Genomic DNA, 19,050 nt, shown 5'->3' with positions numbered 1-19,050 from the left:
TACAGTCTCTCGGTAGTCTGCCCGCGCGATTCATTCGGTAAATCGACAATTCGGCGATCGACCCTGTAGCACGGGTAGAGTATTGACAAGGCTGTGGTGTGATTAAAGATACACCCGTAGCTGGATTTCGGCGTTGATCCGAAAGCTGCGACTAGGTTTGTCCGTTTGGTGGGCGAGAGCGGCCACCATTGGTTAGAAGCGGTCACCCGCACGCCGACGGGCGGAAAACCACAACAATATATCTTCTTCTTCTTCTTCTTCTTCTTTCGGCTTGCTCCCGTTTGGGGTCGCCACAGCGGATCAACCGTCTCCATTTCGCTCTATCCTCCACATCTTCCATTGACACGCCAACCACCCGCATGTCCGCCCTCACCGTATCCATGAACCTCTTATTTGGCCTTCCTCTTCTCCTCCTGCCTGGTGGCTCCATCTTCAACATCCTTCTCCCGATATACTCCACTATAATATATTGTTACGGCTGTGGAAATTCGCAAATCACCATTCAGGGCCCGTAGGTGAGATAACTCTAAGTACATGGGTAGTTAGCCCAAAACCCGTTGTTTAGAGGGAATTTATGTGATTCATTCGGGCTACGACGCTTTTAGATAGCCGTTTTTCTGTTCTATCTTTATTTTGAACCAACCATGTCTCAACCGCCATCACACAACAACCACCTTAACCACCACGCCAGCTATCGTCACCAACTACAACCACGCTCCAACCCTCAGACAACGACAACAACGCCAACAGCCACGACCTTTACTTTCACAACTCAATCCCGCAAACATCGCATCACCGTCATTCCCAAACGGCACCATAACCATCAAACCACCACCGATAAACCCTCCACCACCCTCACCTCTCTCCTTCTACGGCCATTCCCGCACCACCTGTGAATACTGAGCGTCGGGCTGTCTTGGGCTCGTTCAAGATACGCACCGAGCCGCGAGTGCAAATAGCGGCCTTTCCGAGGGAGAATTCGGATCAAGAACGCTACACGCCCACTTCTGATCCATCCAATTAGCAAGCGCGGAGCGGCTTGGCCCCGCCTCCAGGTGCGTCTGTGTGAAATCGATATATGCAAATTCTAGGATCAGGGGAGGTTCACGCCCACTTTTCCTCCGTCCAATTGGCGAGCGTGGCTCCGTCCCCGAGGTCATCCTGATCCGGATATTTGCATATTGTTTTCTCCTGCCGGCCTATAAAACGGCGAGCGCAAGGCGAATCGTGGCAGAGTGTGGCAGTGGCAGAGTGTGGCAGTGGCAGAGTGTGGCAGTGGCAGAGTGTGACAGTAGCAGAGTGTGGCAGTAGCAGAGTGTGGCAGTAGCAGAGTGTGGCAGTAGCAGAGTGTGGCAGTAGCAGAGTGTGGCAGTAGCAGAGTGTGGCAGTAGCAGTGTGTGTCGGCAGGGCAGAGTGAGTCTAGTCATCGGTGTGGCAGAGAGTGGAGTCGGGTGGCGAAGGCATCGAGTTGGGTTCTGCAGTCGGCTGAGAAGAGTTGTGGGAAGAGGCCAAGGAGCTCGGGTCCGAGGCGAGAAGGACGGCGACGAGGTCGCGGTGTGAGATCGCTCGTCGCGTGACCCAAGCCAGCCAGCCATTCTCCTTCCCCCAGGGCATCAACAATTCCCCCTTTCCCCCGCGCTGAGATAGTGCAACAAGGGGGCCCCGTTCCCACCCCACTCCAAACGTCGTGCCAACGAAACCTGCCAAGGAGCACGGAGTCGGGGCACAGCCACGCGGCCACATCTGCGGCTCGTCCGCCAACGCGTCACGAGGACGCGGGTAGGACCCCCCCAGTCTCGCGGACCTGGCCGCTCCTTCAGGTCACGTGCGCATATTGGCCTGCAGGCCCGTCTGCCCCCTTGTCTATGAGGGTGGCTTCTTTCCTTTGCTTTTGAGTAAATGTGTGTTGGCGCCGTCTGTAAAGTAGAACTGTATAAGTGTTGCCGTGTGTGCGCGTATTCGGTAGTAACTCTGCGTCATTGTTTCTTTTGTTTGAACTGCTCTCGGTGCATTTTGACTGTTTGGCTGTATTTGTGTGCTTTCCGTGTGTCGCGAAATAAATGTGCATTGTGTGAACTGTTTTCCCGTTTCGCTTCGTCTTTTCTTTATTGACCCTCCATCCTGCTTCACGTAAAGGGTTCGTAGTGGGCTTAATACGCCCGGTAATTAATCTGAACCATCCAGGTCGGCGATAACACTGCTCGGTTATCCCGAAAGCACGGAACGGGCCGCCCAAGCGGCCCAAGTCCGGAGTGGACCTGCGGCGAGGTGCGATCGCCCGGTCGACCATTCGCGCAGGTACTTAGGTAGATCGAATTTGGCGAGCGACCCTATCCTGCGCGGGTGGGCAATTGGCACGATCGTGGTGAGGTTAAACCCCCACCCGTGACTAGCTCCCGGCGTTGGTCCGAAAGGGTCACGACAGACATGTCCGTTCCGGTGGGCGAGGCGGCCGCCATTCGAGTCGAGCGGCCGATCGCACGCCGGCGGGCGCGAATTCGCAACAATATACAATATATATATATATATATATATATATATATATATATATATATATATATATATATATATTATACAATCATATATACGAGGTACGACAAACAAGTAACGGGACTGAACCTGCTGTGTGCTCCACTTACACAACTTGAATGAATGGGTTGTGTCACAGTCTTTGCCAACATTCCAGCAAATATGTATGATTCGTGATGGTTGACTGCGCTCATTGTGTGATTTTTTACAGGTTGTGCTTTACACCTTGTGCAGTCTGAGTCGTCGCGCCATGAGTCATGAGCAGAGAGCCAATCTGAATTTTCTTGCCAAGCTTAGCAAAACACCTTCCGAATCCTTCACAATGCTGCAGCAAGTCTACAGGGAAGAAACAATGTCATGTACACGTGAATTTGAATGGCACAAGAGGTTCGAAGAGGGACAGGAGGAGGTTGAAGACGATCCACGGTCTGGAAGACCTTCAACGAGCAGAACGACGGACAACATTGAGCGTGTGAAGCAGATGGTGCGCGCAGATCGTCGACTCATGGTAAGGATGATTGCTGAGGAACTTTCCATCACCAAGGAGCATAATCACTGAAAATCTCAAAATGCGCAAGGTGTGTGCAAAGATGGTCCCCACGCTGTTGTCCGAGGAACAGAAAGAGCAAAGAGTCACTGTCTGTCAAGACATTATCGAGCGCCTTGAAGACGATCCAGACCTGCTCGAGAGAGTCATTACTGGCGATGAATCGTGGATATTCGAATATGATCCCGAGACCAAACAGCAGAGTCGTCAGTGGAAAAGTCCGGCATCACCAAAGAAAGCAAGGATGTCGAAGTCGAAGGTCAAGGTGATGCTCATCGCGTTTTTTGACATCAAGGGCATCGTCCAATTTAAGTTTCTACCACCGGGCCAAACAGTGAATCAATACGTGTACAAGGAGATCCTCCGGCGCCTCATGAGATCAGTCTGGGACAAGAGGAGGGATCTGTGGGAGAACAACTCATGGGTGCTCCACCATGACAACGCCCCTGCTCACAGTACCCTGAGCATCCGACAGTTTCTGGCGGAGAGGAAATTCCCAACTCTGGAGCAACCCCCGTATTCGCCAGACTTGGCCCCTTGTGATTATTTCCTCTTCCCCAAGCTCAAGGGGGTGATCAAGGGGACCCGATTTCCTGACTTGGAGGCCATCAAAAGGGTCGTGATGACGGAGCTCCGGAGGATTCCAGAAGAAGCCTTCCGGGGTGCATCGAAGCGTGGAAGAAGAGGATGGACAAGTGTGTGAGACTGGAGGGAAACTATTTTGAAGGGGACAAGCTGTGATTTCAATATCTTTTTTGGAATTAAATTTATATGAAGTCATTCCCGTTACTTTTTAGACAGACCTCGTATATGTATAAATATACAAATAGATATATGTAAATATTTACATATTGTTGCGGACCCGGGGTTGGGGCGAGAAGACCACTGGTAGGGGGGGCGGGGGAGTGGGAAAGCGACCTTGGGTTCCCACCAGACCGCTCCAGAATCGCAGGCCGTTGCACACGGATAACTCCGTGATGCAGCAGGTTGCGAATTGACCGTGAACACCAATAACTCAACTACGTGACTTTGGGTCCTCCGTCTAATGGAAACCGGGTACCTAATGGTCATGTGATCTAATTACCGGGGGACACGGTAGGCCTAGTTCAAACCCGATCACCTTTCCGGATCAGATGCAGCTGAGCGTAACTGCCAAGGACATACTGGCTAGAAAACATATCGTTGGGGGATAATGTCCTGGCTAAGCTCGGATATGGACCATGCTGGACCAATGAAGGAAAAGACGAAAGCGAGCTGGAAATATTTCTATACAAAGCATTTATTTACAATCAGGTTAGGAAAGGTATGTGGCACAGTGAATAGGGTTTATTATTACGTACAGCAAGGATAGCAAGGAATGTGTGGTGTGCGACAAAAGGCAAGCAATTTACAAAAACAGATTTATCCCGTTATATCTTCTACAATCTTAACTTATGCTATGACAGGCGCCATCTAATACGCACGCACGCACGCACGCACGCACGCACGCACGCACGCACACACACACACACACACACACACACACACACACACACACACCCGATGAAGATAAGATATCCAGAAAGAAGGAGAGCAGTTGAGGAATGTGTGTGTATATATATATATATATATATATATATATATATATATATATATATATATATATATATATATATATATATATATATATATATATATATATATATATATATATATATATATATATATATATATATATATATATATATATATATATATATATATATATATTGTTGTGGTTACCAAATTCGCAAACCACCATTCAGGTCCCTTAGGTGAGATATCTCGGTAAGTATATGTGTAGTTAGGCCCAAACCCGTTGTCTAGAGGGAATAAATGTTATTCATGCGTGCTGCGACTCTTCAGGATAGCCGTTTTTCTTTTACTATCTTTATTTTGGACCAACCGCCATTGTTACCACCACCAACCACAACATCAACCACCCACCGCGGCGCCGCTTCACGTCACACCTCGCAACCGTCGCATCGCCACCGTTCTTGCGCCGCTTGTGGGTACCGGTGTTGGACTCGTGCAGGGCGCACGCCGAACAGCGTGTACAAAACCACGGATTTTCCACTTCAAAAACGGATCAAAAACGACACACGCCCACTTTTGTTCCGTCCAATCGGTGAGCGAGGGGCGATTTGGCCCCGCCTCCAGGGCGTTCGCTATATGCAAATTTATGGATCAAAATGCATTCACGCCCACTTTTTCTCGGGCCAATGGGGAGCGAGGTGAAAGGTCGAAGGCAGGGGGTCAAAGATGAGAGAGCGAAGCCACGGGGCTTATATAAGCGACCGCGTTCGTCAGTCGAGAGAGTTAAGACTTCGCAGTCGGTGGAGTTGGGAAGAAGAAGCAAGAAGGAGTTGGTCGTCGTCGTGTGTGTTGGAGTCGGAGCGAAGGGGACGGAGCTGTGGAGAGGCGGCGATGGCAGACGAGGGGGTGCTTGTGTCGTGCCGGGAGCTGCACACCAGGGAGGCCGACGGCGCGACCTGGCCGAGGTGGAGACGCTCGTCGCGGGACTCGAGGCAGAGTAGAAATCCTCCTTTCCCCCGAGCATCAGCAACCTCCTCCTGTTTCCCCCCGCGCTGAGATAGTGCGACCAAGGGGGCCCCTTTCCCACCCCCGACCAGACACTGTCCGCGAGGCACGCGGAGTTGAGGCACCATCGCCGCTCCGCGTCTCATCACCAGACGGGTAGGCCCGACCCGGTCTCGGCCTCAGGCCCGCCTCATCCTTGAGGGTTCTCTTTTCTTTTCCTTGGTTTTGGGTATGTGTTGTCGGCGCCGTCTGTGAAGTAAAATTGTATAAGTGTTGCCGTGTGCTCGCGTAATCGGTATTAGATCTGCATTGTCGCATTTGCTTTTTGTGTAAAATTGCATTGTGTTTCTTTTCCTTTTCTATGTGCTTTTGGTGGAATTGAATATGTGTGCTTTCCGTTCATCGCGAATAAATGTGCTTTGGGTTGAACTGTTTCCCGCTTCGCTTCGTCATTTCTTTCATTGAATCCTCATCTTGCTTCACGTAAAGGGTTGGTAGTGGGCTGAATACGCCCGATAATTAATCGAACCGTCGAGGTCGACGAATAACACCGCTCGGTTATCCCGATAGTACGGAACGGGTCACTTAAGTGGCCCGTGTCCGAAGTCGACCTGCGGCGAGGTGCGATCGCCCGGTCTACCCTCCGTGTGGGTACTTAGGTAGGTCGAATTTGGCGAGCAACCCTATCCCACGCGGGGGCTGATTGGCTCGATCGCGGTGAGACCGAAAGGTCCACCCGTGACTGGTTCCCGGCGTTAGTCCGAGAGGGTCACGACTGGATTGTCCGTCCGGTGGGCGACGTGCCGCGATTCGAGTTACGTGGCCGTCAGCACGCCGGCGGGCGCGAATCCGCAACACTGGTGTCAGGTCGTGCGATACAAATCCATCGCCCTCCTCGCGGCACTGGTATCGGAGAACAGGAAAACGGGCTCTCCTGTCTCCAGCTAAATTCACGGGAATCGGTCCAGGGGTGAGAGAAGCGACCCCCGATTCCCTCCAAATTACGAGCGAGCGAAATTAACCCTTTAAGAGAAGCAAGATGGCGTCTCAAGGCGAGCGGGAGCCGGGGGTATTAGAAATGGATGTAGAATGCGTAGGATCCATGGCCCAGGATGGAATGCCCGTGCAGGAACATGAACTCGTCCAACTGAACCCAGAGCCCGAAATAGGTGCGGCAGCGGCCGCGGTGTATGACACCTCCCCTCCCCCCCTCCACCAAAACCCTTCCCCGATCCCTGCCGAAACGGCTCACCCAAGCGCACCCGACATGGCCCAGCTATGCGCCATGCTGGCGGCAATGACAGCGAAGATGAATGCGAACATGAACAAGCAAATGGACGAAGTAAAAACGAGGATGGATGCGAATACACAACAAATAAATGCGGAAATGAAAGGCATGAACGAAAAGATGGATACAAATACAAATGAAGTAAAAACAAGGATGGATGCGAATACACAGCAAATAAACGAAATGGAAGCAAACATGAAGGAAGAAATGAAAGAGCTGCGGGGTGAGACGCAGAACATGGGCCGATGCCTGCAGGCGGGCATGAAGGCCGTGACCAGGGAGCTGGGAATGGCGACTCCACGTGTGGGAGCAAACGAGCTGGAAGGGGGTGCAACGGCTGACAGGCCCGCGGTGGAGGCGGGTAAAAAAATAATTCGGGGGGCGTGTTGGGCGAGGGTCGTGACAGAAGAATCGACGGTGACCAAAAGGGAAAAATTAAATGGGGAGACCAAAACGTGTGAGACGAGACACGAGGTGACGACGACAGAAACTTATAAATGTATAGAGACACGGGAGACAGAAAAAATAGAGGAGAGACAACACGATGAAGACGGGGTAAGTGACGCACACACACACACACGGAGGTAGTGGAGGATAGTGAGGTTGAGCTCGCGGAGCGTGTAGGGACCCAGTGCGAGCACCTGGATGGCCTCCTCCAGGAACGAGGGGAGGGAGTATGCCCCCTTGAGGCGAGTCACGACCAGGTGAGTTCGGTCGTGCTTTGCGAGGTTGAGGGGACGGGTGCTGTGGACAGGTGCACGGAGAGCTTGGGGGGTATAGAGGCCCCAGAGACCCTTGTGGGGACACGAATCCCCAGTGTGGTTGTCCCGGTGTGTGTGGTGCAAGGTGTGAGTGCGTCCCCGTGTGTGAGTGGTGTGGTGGCGATGGTGCCAGAGTACGTGCTTCCCAGCATGCCGTGTGTGGATGAGGCACGGTGTGTGAGTGAAACACCGCGGTTGAGTGCCCCCGCGTGTGTGAGTGAGGCACGGTGTATGAGTGAAGCACCGCGGGTGAGTGCCCCCGCATGTGTGAGTGAGGCACCGCGGGTGAGTGCCCCCGCGCGAGTGAATGGAGCACCATGTGTGAGTGGTATGGGTTATGCAAGGGAGACCGTGTGTGTGAGAGAGCGGTATGTGAGGGAGATGTCGGTTGGCATGCGGGAGCACGCAGCCGCGTCTCCCGGTGTGAATGTGATGGAATGGAGTGTGAGCGTCGTAACACGCGGGAGTGCGTGTGTCGAATGGCGACGACGGCGACAGGTGAAGAAAGAAAGCCGGGTAGTGGCTGTAGCTGTTTCGGGGACCGTGCCGGGTTCACCCAGCAGTGAGCACGCGGTTCGTGCTGTGCAACGCACGAGACCGCCACGTGCTCGCTTGCGAGAGTGAAGTCCCGGTCCGGAAACGCCAGCGGTGGATTTGCCGATCCCGCGGACGGACAAAGTTTAGGCAGGTAAACGGATTTGGACCGGACGGGTTCTCCACGCGATCGTGTGTGTTGAGCTCCAACGGGCAAAGCACATGTGTTCGCGTGGGGAACCCCTCGAGACGTGGGGCTTGTGTTTTTTTTTTATGCGCACGGTGACACATGGCTGCACGTGGGGTTGGAATCCGGCAGGAGGAGTATCTCTGCCGGATAGTACCGTCCAAGAGGGACGAGGAACACGTGCAGCTGCATGACGTCACGGGCAGGTGCAAAGTGCGCGAGTTGCCGCGCTGGTGCTGCGCATGAAAAAAAAATAAAAAAGGGCAAGCCTCACTTTCGGGTGCACAGGATTCCTGGGCAAGGGGTGGAAGACCCCCTTGACCCTGGGCACAGGATGAAAACTAGTTAGGGGGAAGGGTTAGCTTAGTTAGACCGACTCCATGGGGCAGGGGTAAGTCCTCATGGAGTCCGTGGAATGGATTAGTTAGAGGGATTTAGTGAGCTTTAGGATGGGAAATAAATTGATTTTTGGGAGATTTGGAGACAGTGACAGACAGTGGATGTGTAGAGTTGACGTAGTTTAGCTACGTAGTGTTAAAAGGAACGTGCTGTAGTTTAAGGGACGACGTGGGAGCACGAGTTAGTTAGGGGATGTAGTTAGAAGGATGGCAGAGTTCAGTGGTGTGTGTGTTGAAGAGTTGTTGGTGAGTGAAGTGGAATCATGTGCTTGGTGAGTGAGTGAGGCCAGCGGGTCTGTGTGTATGGAGCGAATGGGGAATGCATGGTGCGATGAGTGATTGGGGGGAGGAGTGACTCCCCCCAAGGGACCCCGGGGTCAGTGTAGACTGAGTTAGGGGGTTAGTCAAATTGAAAAATGGAGGTCGTTTTGCTGTTGGTGGGAAAGTAGGCTCGAGACCCATTTGGAGGGGTGCAGGAGCCCTGTTGACGGGCTTGGGAGCGTGGCTGCGAAAGGTGAGTATCGCTGAGTGGGTACCCCGGGCACCAGGCTAGTCGGCCGCGGTAGGCCAAGGGCCCATGGGGGGCCGGGATAGCGTAGTGGGCACGGGTGCGCCTGCTTGGTGCGGGGGCGCCATTAGCCGCGTGGGCAGTGTTGTGGGCAAGGGTGACCCTCGGAAAGGGGCCTGGGAAGCCAGCCTGCCACGTGTGCGTTTCAGGGGAGGTGCCATGGGGGGCACTCCCCGGTGTTAGGGAGCTGGTAGGCTCGGAGGCAGTGTAGTGCCCGGGGGTGCCATAGCGGGAGATTCGGCAGAGGGTTGTGCCTGCCAAAGGGAGCCACGTGTCCCAGCCATGAGACCGTGTGAGGGCACGGAGAGAAAATTGGAGGGCGAGGCCCGAAATTGTGAGGACACCAACACAGGCGACGGGAATCTGGGTTTATAGAACCAATAGTTTAAGCGAGAGGCGCTTGTTGAAAGCCCCGGGGTAGTTTAACAGTTAAATTGTTAGGGTAGATTAGGAGATGTACCCCTCCGCACCATCCATCCCCTCGCTGTCGTTGTGGGCCGCTGGACCCACTTTGGTTATAGATCGCCGAACTCTGGGGAGGCCATTCTGAGGCTTGAGTTGGGCCTCCGCACAGGACGTTAGCTCTCCCTTGTTCCCCTCCGGGAAGGGAACGTAGGGGTTGGGAGTAGGCTAGGTGACAGGATAGGTTAGCCGAACAAGGACGATAAAGGGGGTTAGGGGACGATTTATAGTGGGGAAGTAAAAATAAAAACAACAAAAAAATAAGTTGGGGCTAAATTGGGGTTTGACAAATTAAGGGAGTGGGTATGTACAGTGACAGGCAAAGGCGATAGGTTGGGGGGGAGACAGGTAGGTAGGTCCGAGCCCGCCCTCCAAGTGGCCAGCACCACCGCACTCCCTCCACCAACCTCCACTGAACGGCAAGAGCTGGCCAACTTCATCGGCTGGCCGTGTTTTGCTTCAAGGCGGAGGCCGGCCAACTTCATCGGCAGCTGTTGTTTTGCTGCAAGGCCTGTGCCATCGGCTGGCCGTGTTTGCTTCAAGGCCTGTGCCGGCCACTTCATCTGCTGGCTGTTTTTCTTCAAGGCCTGTGCCGGCCAGTTCATCTGCCGGCTGTGTTTGCCTGCAGCGGCCTTCTTCTGCGGGCTGTGTTTGCCTGCTACCTTTGCCATGCCATGCCCACTGCCCACGTTCACCAGCCCCGTTCAATTTTGCTTTGCCCCCCCCTGTTCATTTCCATGTGCGCCAGGATCCGCAAGGCAACAGTTTGCAAGCTGCGAGAACTGCCCTGTTGGCAGCTACAACACGGGCCTGCAGTGGCGGCCCGTGCACCGTGTTTGCGTCCAACCATTCATCCATCCATTCGTTGCGCTCATTGCGTGTGCCACTTGAGCTGGCACGGAGACTGCATTTGTGCAGTCCATGCACCGTTGTGGTTCACTGCGTTCAGTTCAAAAAGGAAGGCCTTGGACTGCGTGTGAGCAGCCAGCCACGTTCCCTGTCACCTGCATTGTTTTGAGCCAGAGACTGCATGCGAGCAGCCTGGCTCCCTGCTAACTGCTTTTCTTTTGCAGAGTTCATTGATCCTGGGCCATGGTTTAGTGTAAAATTTGTAAGTTAAGGTTAAGATGTACTGTAAATATGAGTGCGCCCCCGGCATGTCTGTCCTAGCGCCGGCAATTTTATTTAAGTCGTCCGTGTGAGTGAGTTTGTTTAGGTAGTTACGCAGCCCTCGGGTTATTTATTTTGGGGACACGAATACCATGAATGTCGCACTCAGGGATCCGTAGGTAAAATGTACTGGGGGAAAACTACACATGATGGCACACGAAAATTTGACGACTCGGGACGAGTCTGTAAAAAGGGGAGGGGGTAGTGTTGTGGTTACCAAATTCGCAAACCACCATTCAGGTCCCTTAGGTGAGATATCTCGGTAAGTATATGTGTAGTTAGGCCCAAACCCGTTGTCTAGAGGGAATAAATGTTATTCATGCGTGCTGCGACTCTTCAGGATAGCCGTTTTTCTTTTACTATCTTTATTTTGGACCAACCGCCATTGTTACCACCACCAACCACAACATCAACCACCCACCGCGGCGCCGCTTCACGTCACACCTCGCAACCGTCGCATCGCCACCGTTCTTGCGCCGCTTGTGGGTACCGGTGTTGGACTCGTGCAGGGCGCGCGCCGAACAGCGTGTACAAAACCACGGATTTTCCACTTCAAAAACGGATCAAAAACGACACACTCCCACTTTTGTTCCGTCCAATCGGTGAGCGAGGGGCGATTTGGCCCCGCCTCCAGGGCGTTGGAGGGCGGTCGCTATATGCAAATTTATGGATCAAAATGCATTCACGCCCACTTTTTCTCGGGCCAATGGGGAGCGAGGTGAAAGGTCGAAGGCAGGGGGTCAAAGATGAGAGAGCGAAGCCACGGGGCTTATATAAGCGACCGCGTTCGTCAGTCGAGAGAGTTAAGACTTCGCAGTCGGTGGAGTTGGGAAGAAGAAGCAAGAAGGAGTTGGTCGTCGTCGTGTGCGTTGGAGTCGGAGCGAAGGGGACGGAGCTGTGGAGAGGCGGCGAGGGCAGACGAGGGGGTGCTCGCGTCGTGCCGGGAGCTGCACACCAGGGAGGCCGACGGCGCGACCTGGCCGAGGTGGAGACTCTCGTCGCGGGACTCGAGGCAGAGTAGAAATCCTCCTTTCCCCCGAGCATCAGCAACCCCCTCCTGTTTCCCCCCCGCGCTGAGATAGTGCGACCAAGGGGGCCCCTTTCCCACCCCCGACCAGACACTGTCCGCGAGGCACGCGGAGTTGAGGCACCATCGCCGCTCCGCGTCTCATCACCAGACGGGTAGGCCCGACCCGGTCTCGGCCTCAGGCCCGCCTCATCCTTGAGGGTTCTCTTTTCTTTTCCTTGGTTTTGGGTATGTGTTGTCGGCGCCGTCTGTGAAGTAAAATTGTATAAGTGTTGCCGTGTGCTCGCGTAATCGGTATTAGATCTGCATTGTCGCATTTGCTTTTTGTGTAAAATTGCATTGTGTTTCTTTTCCTTTTCTATGTGCTTTTGGTGGAATTGAATATGTGTGCTTTCCGTTCATCGCGAATAAATCTGCTTTGGGTTGAACTGTTTCCCGCTTCGCTTCGTCATTTCTTTCATTGAATCCTCATCTTGCTTCACGTAAAGGGTTGGTAGTGGGCTGAATACGCCCGATAATTAATCGAACCGTCGAGGTCGACGAATAACACCGCTCGGTTATCCCGATAGTACGGAACGGGTCGCTTAAGTGGCCCGTGTCCGAAGTCGACCTGCGGCGAGGTGCGATCGCCCGGTCTACCCTCCGCGTGGGTACTTAGGTAGGTCGAATTTGGCGAGCAACCCTATCCCACGCGGGGGCTGATTGGCTCGATCGCGGTGAGACCGAAAGGTCCACCCGTGACTGGTTCCCGGCGTTAGTCCGAGAGGGTCACGACTGGATTGTCCGTCCGGTGGGCGACGTGCCGCGATTCGAGTTACGTGGCCGTCAGCACGCCGGCGGGCGCGAATCCGCAACAATATATATGTAATGGACATAAATATTTAAATATAGATATATATGTGTGTATGTATATATATATATATATGTGTGTGTGCGTGTGTGTGTATATATATATATATATATATATATATATATATATATATATATATATATATATATATATATATATATATATATTGTTACGGATGTGGAAATTCGCAAACCACCATTCAGGTCCCGTAGGTGAGATATCTCTGTAAGTACATGTGTAGTTAGCCCCAAACCCTTTGTTTAGAGGGAATAAATGTGATTCATTCGGGCTGCGACGCTTTGAGATAGCCGTTTTTCTGTTCTATCTTTATTTTGAACCAACCACGTCTCAACCGCCATCACACAACAACCACCAACCACAACGCCGCTTCACAACAACAACAACGCCAACAGCCATGATCTTTACCTTCACAACTCGCTCCCGCAAACATCGCATCACCGCCATTCCAAACGGCACAATGGCCATAAACCACCACCATAAACCCTCCACCACCTTCACCTCTCTCCTTCTGCGGCCATTCCCGCACCACCTGTGAGCACCGAGCGTCGGGCTGTCCTGGGCTCGTACAAGGTACGCGCCGGGCCGCGAGTGCAAAATGCGGCCTTTCCGAGGAGAATTCGGATCAGGAATGCTACACGCCCACTTCTGATCCGTCCAATCAGCAAGCGCGGGGCGGTTTGGCCCCGCCTCCAGGCGCGTCTGTGTGGAATCGAGATATGCAAATTCTAGGATCAGGGGAGATTCACGCCCCTTTTCCTCCGTCCAATGGGCGAGCGTGGCTCCACCCCCGAGCTCGTTCTGATCCAGAAATTTGCATATGGGTTCTCCAGCCGGCCTATAAAGCGCCGAGCGCGGGGCGAATCTGGGCAGAGTCAGTTTGGAAGAGCGGAGAGTGGCAGAGTCAGTTTTAGCAGAGTCGGTTTTGGAAGAGCGGAGAGTGGCAGAGTCGGTTTGGGCAGAGTCGGTTTGGGAGAGTCAGTTTGGAAGAGCGGAGAGTGGCAGAAAAGGCAGAGTCGGTTTGGGTCGAGTCAGTTTTGGCAGAGTCCATTTGGGTCGAGTCAGTTTTGACAGAGTCGGTTTGGGCAGAGTCGGCCTTGGAAGAGCCGGCCTTGGAAGAGCGGAGAGTGGCAGAAAAGGCAGAGTCGGCCTTGGAAGAGCGGCAGAGTCGGCCTTGGAAGAGCGGCAGAGTCGGCCTTGGAAGAGCAGCAGAGTCGGTTTTGGAAGAGCGGAGAGTGGCAGAAAAGCGAAGAGAGTTTTGAGGCAGAGTCAGTTTTGGAAGAGCGGAGAGTGGCAGAAAAAGGAGAGTTTGGAAGAGCAGAGTGGAGTCGGGAGGCGAGGGCGTCCCGGTGGTTTTCGGCAGTCGGCTGAGGAGTATTGGGGGAAGAGTCCGAGGAGCTCGGGTCCGAGGCAAGGAAGACGGTGGTCGGCGACGAGGTCGCGGTGGAATCGCTCGTCACGGGACCCAAGCAAGCCAGCTATACTCTTTCCCCAGAGCATCAACAATCCCCCCCCCCTTTTTCCCCCGCGCTGAGATAGTGCGAAAAGGGGGCCCCGTTCCCACCCCACTCCAAGCAGTGCCAACGAAACCCGCGAAGGAGCACGAAGTCGGGGCACCGTCGCGCTGCCACATTTGCGGCTCATCACAAAGACACGGGTAGGACCCACCCGGTCTCGCGGACCTGACCGCTCTTTCAGGTCCCGCGCAAATATTGGCCCACAGGCCCCGTCTGCCCCCTTGTCTTTGAGGGTGGCCCTTTTCTTTTGTTTCTGTGTAAAACGTGTGTGTGTGGCGCCAGTCTGGTGAAGTAAAACTGTTAATTGTTGCCGTGTGTCGGTCTTATTCGGGAGTATCTCTGCGTCATTGTTTCTTTTGTTACATCTGCTTTTTGTGCATAATTGTTTTAATTGTATATGTGTGCTTTCCGTGTGCCGCGGAATAAATGTGCATCATGTTGAACTGTTTTCCCGTTTCGCTTCATCTTTTCTTTAATTGAATCTCCATCTTGCTTCACGTAAAGGGTTGGTAGTGGGCTTAATACGCCCGATAATTAATCGGAACCGTCGAGGCCGACGATAACACCGCTCGGTTATCCCGATAGTACGGAACGGATCGCTTAAGCGGCCCGTGTCCGGAGTCGACCTGCGGCGAGGTGCGATCGCCCAGTCTACCCTCCGTGTGGGTACTTAGGTAGGTCGAGTTTGGCGAACAACCCTATCCCACGCGGGGGGCCAATTGGCACGATCGTGGTGAGGCCGAAAGGCCCACCCGTGACTAGCTCCCGGCGTTAGTCCGAGAGGGTCACGACAGAATTGTCCGTCCGGTGGGCGACGTGCCGCGATTCGAGTCACGTGGCCGTTCGCATGCCGGCGGGCGCGAATTCGCAACAATATATATGTATATATATATATATATATATATATATATATATGTATATATATATATATACATATATATATATATATATATATATATATATATATATATATATATATATATATATATATATATATGTGTGTGTGTGTGTACATAAATACCCTGAAGACCAAAAAATAACCTTAAAGTCCCCAAAGACGCTGAAAACCCAAAATACTCCCAATACCGAAAAGACCCCCAAAGACCCAGAAGAACCAAAAGACGCTGAAGACCCTTAAATACCCCAAAGACCCCAAAGATCCAAAAATGTCCCAGAGACCCTGAACACTCAAAAGACCAAAAATACCCCGATCCATCCCTTTTCCACACCCCAAGTCTTCAGCCCCCCCCCTCCCAACGTCACAATCTCCCTCTTCAAACTGCATGCATCCTCACCCCAAACTCTCTGTCCTCCCCTCCATATTTCTTCCTGTTCTTAACAACGTTACACAGGGAGCTTTGGCGCATGAGAAGGCCATTCGGTCTATCATGCCTGCGTTGTTCCTGTCCACGTTTGTTAAGAACAATGTTAAAATTAAATAAAGATGGAACGTTAAATTCACAATCACTTTCCCCTTTCTTCACTTATCCTCACTATAATTCACGGATCAGCATTTGTGTTTGTTTATTTGTTTGTCCCGCTACTCTTTCTACAGTTCTGAGCTGATTACATCCAGACTTGCTACACAGGATCAGCATGACCCCAATTGGTGTATAAGGAGTGTTTTTATCTTTGCCGGGGAGGGGGATGGGACGGACTCAAATTCTCTATGTAAATGTGCATCATGTAGCTGCTACATTGTAGCATCACCTCCAGATGGGGAAGGGCATTACAAGTCTTCACCATTTACAGTCCAGTATTCCTGTCCCCACATTTTCAAGTGCAGTGAGGTGTTTTGAATTATAAGCAGTGGGTATGTTTTCACTCCATGAACATAACTTCATGGGTTTTTTCTTTTTTGATGCGTATACAGAGCTGTCAGTTGCCTATACACCACGCAAATAAAGGTATGCGTCAGAAGAACGTTTTGCATGCTTGGAACAAGATCGCCCATGGTGCGGGTACTCTGTTAATATCCATAATGTACGTAAAGAATAGCGCCTTCCCTGTAGGGGATATTATGTAATTGAATGTGTTGTGTTGGGTAGCTAGTACCCTCTCTCAAACCGTTGGGATGATAGCAACATCAGCGGGTTATGATGTGTGCCGTGACTGCTGTCATCACATTGGGCATGCATTGTTTTACTGCCATGGCTTCTCAGCGTGTGAATAACACCAGCGTTCTGGAACCTTCGCCGAAGCCATGGCTTTAGAAGCGCACGCCAAATTCACATTTATTGTTTAAAGCCCCACCAAGTCTTTGTTTATCTGTTCATCTGCACGAACGTCTACCCTGTACTGTATTTTGTTTCTGTAATCTCCGTTCATTCCCCTCCACCTGAACACGACCGTTGTACGGACCATGACACAACACAGCCCCCCTGCAATAATTGTCCCATTCCCTGGCTTTGTGCCATGGCCATTTTTGAACATGTGGGGTTCACCCCGGGTGATGAAGGAAAAAGTGATTCTCCATGTTAAGTGCAGAGCTCCACTCCTGGCGACAGCTGGAAGGGCCAACTGAGTGCATATCTGGGCAGGCAGCAGAATGGAAGGGGCATCCCCCAATGGCTGAATTGGGGCCAGCTCGTAAGATATGACATGGCCCAATAGGTGGCCCCAGGCCTCCTTGGAAGATCTGACATACGGCTCTTTGGCCCTGCTTGCCATCGGGACTGTAAAAGTGTGCCCAAGGTTCTGGTTCTCGTTCTCTCTCTCTCTCTCTCTCTCTCTCTCTCTCTCTCTCTCTCTCTCTCTCTCTCTCTCTCTTTCTCTCTCTCTCTCTCTCTCTCTCTCTCTCTCTCTCTCTCTCTCTCTCTCTCTCTCTCTCTCTCTCTCTCTCTCTCTCTCTCTCTCTCTCTCTCTCTCTCTCTCTCTCTCTCTCTCTCTCTCTCTCTCTCTCTCTCTCTCTCTCTCTCTCTCTCTCTCTCTCTCTCTTTCTCTTTCTCTTTCTCTTTCTCTTTCTCTTTCTCTTTCTCTTTCTCTTTCTCTTTCTCTTTCTCTTTCTCTTTCTCTTTCTCTCTCTGCCCTGGTCATTGCTCTGACTTTCTTCCCTGGTCCCGGATGCTTTGGTTCACTGGCTGGGATCTGCGGTGCTCGTGGCTGGTTCCGATGAAGCTCATGGACCCTCAGTTGTGGAGTGAAGTGTCAGGGCCATTCCAGAGAGCGGCAGGGAGCACGGTACCAAGCTGGGGAGGGCGACAGTACCGGTAGACTGAGGCCACCCTGCCCTTCCCAATTGTCTTCCCGTGTGTGAGGGTCTGATGGGTACCGTGTCGTGTTATCCGGTAAGTAAGGAGTAGTAAGTTAAGTCTGCGTCTTGTGCATTTTCCTTTCTTTTCATAAATACAAACATCGATTGCTTTTTATTGCATTTCCCCTTTTACTGCCCCGGTTGCCCTTTGACTTCATGAAAGTCCTTGAGTTCCCTTCCCTCCTTCCCCATACCCCACATTGCTTGCTGTTAATACATTGCCTTGTTCACATTTTCCTTTCAGTCTGCCCATGGCTGTCCTTTCTTCCATTGATCCAGCGTTGTTTGCACCTCAGGTGGTCGGGAAGTTTGGAGCTCCTCAACTAATTGGCTCGTTTAGTCCAGCATTGTGCTAGTGGTAAGCTAAGCCTGGTGTTGGCTGGTTAGGGTGGTGGCTTGGGATCCTAGGGTCCTGAGTTCAAGCCCTGTCGGCCACTGAATTAATACACCAGGGGGTTGACTCAGCCTGTCATCCTTCCGAGGTCGGCAAAATGAGTACTAGTTCCAGTGTGTGTACTGGTAGAGGGGCACTGCATCAGCGACACAGTCGTGCTTCAAGAAATGATAGCTACCCCGGCAGCTAAGCTGCCATATGACCACCACCAGTGGAAAGCTTGGCTACCTTAATCAAGATCTAATAAAGATAAAAGTCGCACAACTGCCGAGGGCACGATTCCCCGATAAGCAGACTGCGTGTACCACAGTTAAACGGTAGTCAGACGGAGGACACTGGGTCAGGTGGTTAAATTGTTGGCGTTTGCGGTCGGATAGCAACCCACCATGACACGGACATATTCATGTGTGACGGCCTCGATTGCAAGTGAGTCTGGGGAGAACTGGGGATACCCCCACCTTCATTGTACCCCCCCCCCCCCGCAAACTTGGCACGCACACATGCACACTATATATAATCACTAGAAAATGTATTTCAATGGAGGCCTACTCACGCATCATTGTCGTAGTAAAGCTTGCAAAGAGCCCATGCAACAATTATGGGACAAGGAATGCCTGCAAGAGACCAAAAAAAATGGTTAATTAGATCTTGCGTTTGTACTTCTGACAGCACATTCTAACACTTAATGATTAGGGTGGTAGTTCTGATGGGATGCTCCTGAGGTAGCACACTGGCTTATGAGCTGTCTAGTCTGGATTCGATTTCAGACCCGACTATGAACCATTGGACTGGCGTTGCACGCAGGCAGGGAGCTGCATCATTGAGTATAACATCCCTCCAATGGAGATTAAGCAGGGTGTCCTCTGTGCTAGCATTAATTGGTGGAAGTTAGATATCCCATCGTGTCTTTCAGGAAGAGTAGGTGAGTTATCGCCAGAATCCTGAACAAATTACTAATTTCTGGCAGAATCAGCTCCTGTCGAACGAC

General features: G+C 52.1%; 1 protein-coding gene across 15 annotated transcripts in view; it reads right to left on the bottom strand.

Moving 5' to 3' along the window:
- The window catches only part of LOC147028422 (corticotropin-releasing hormone receptor 2-like), a 262,752-nt gene that overhangs the window by 72,714 nt on the left and 170,988 nt on the right, over positions 1–19,050 (bottom strand). For all 15 annotated transcript variants that reach the window (XM_085878795.1, XM_085878796.1, XM_085878793.1 and 12 more), the window contains one exon: positions 18,616–18,676. In XM_085878795.1, coding sequence (XP_085734921.1) covers positions 18,616–18,676 — 61 coding nt within the window. The remainder of the gene's footprint in view (positions 1–18,615; positions 18,677–19,050) is intronic.

This window comes from Eptatretus burgeri, chromosome 4 (assembly GCF_056783735.1).
Source record: "Eptatretus burgeri isolate ZD-2024b chromosome 4, Ebu_testis_v1, whole genome shotgun sequence".
Taxonomy (NCBI): domain Eukaryota; kingdom Metazoa; phylum Chordata; class Myxini; order Myxiniformes; family Myxinidae; genus Eptatretus; species Eptatretus burgeri.
The sequence above is the reverse complement of the archived record's forward strand: the minus strand, read 5'-3'. Positions and strand labels throughout refer to the sequence as shown.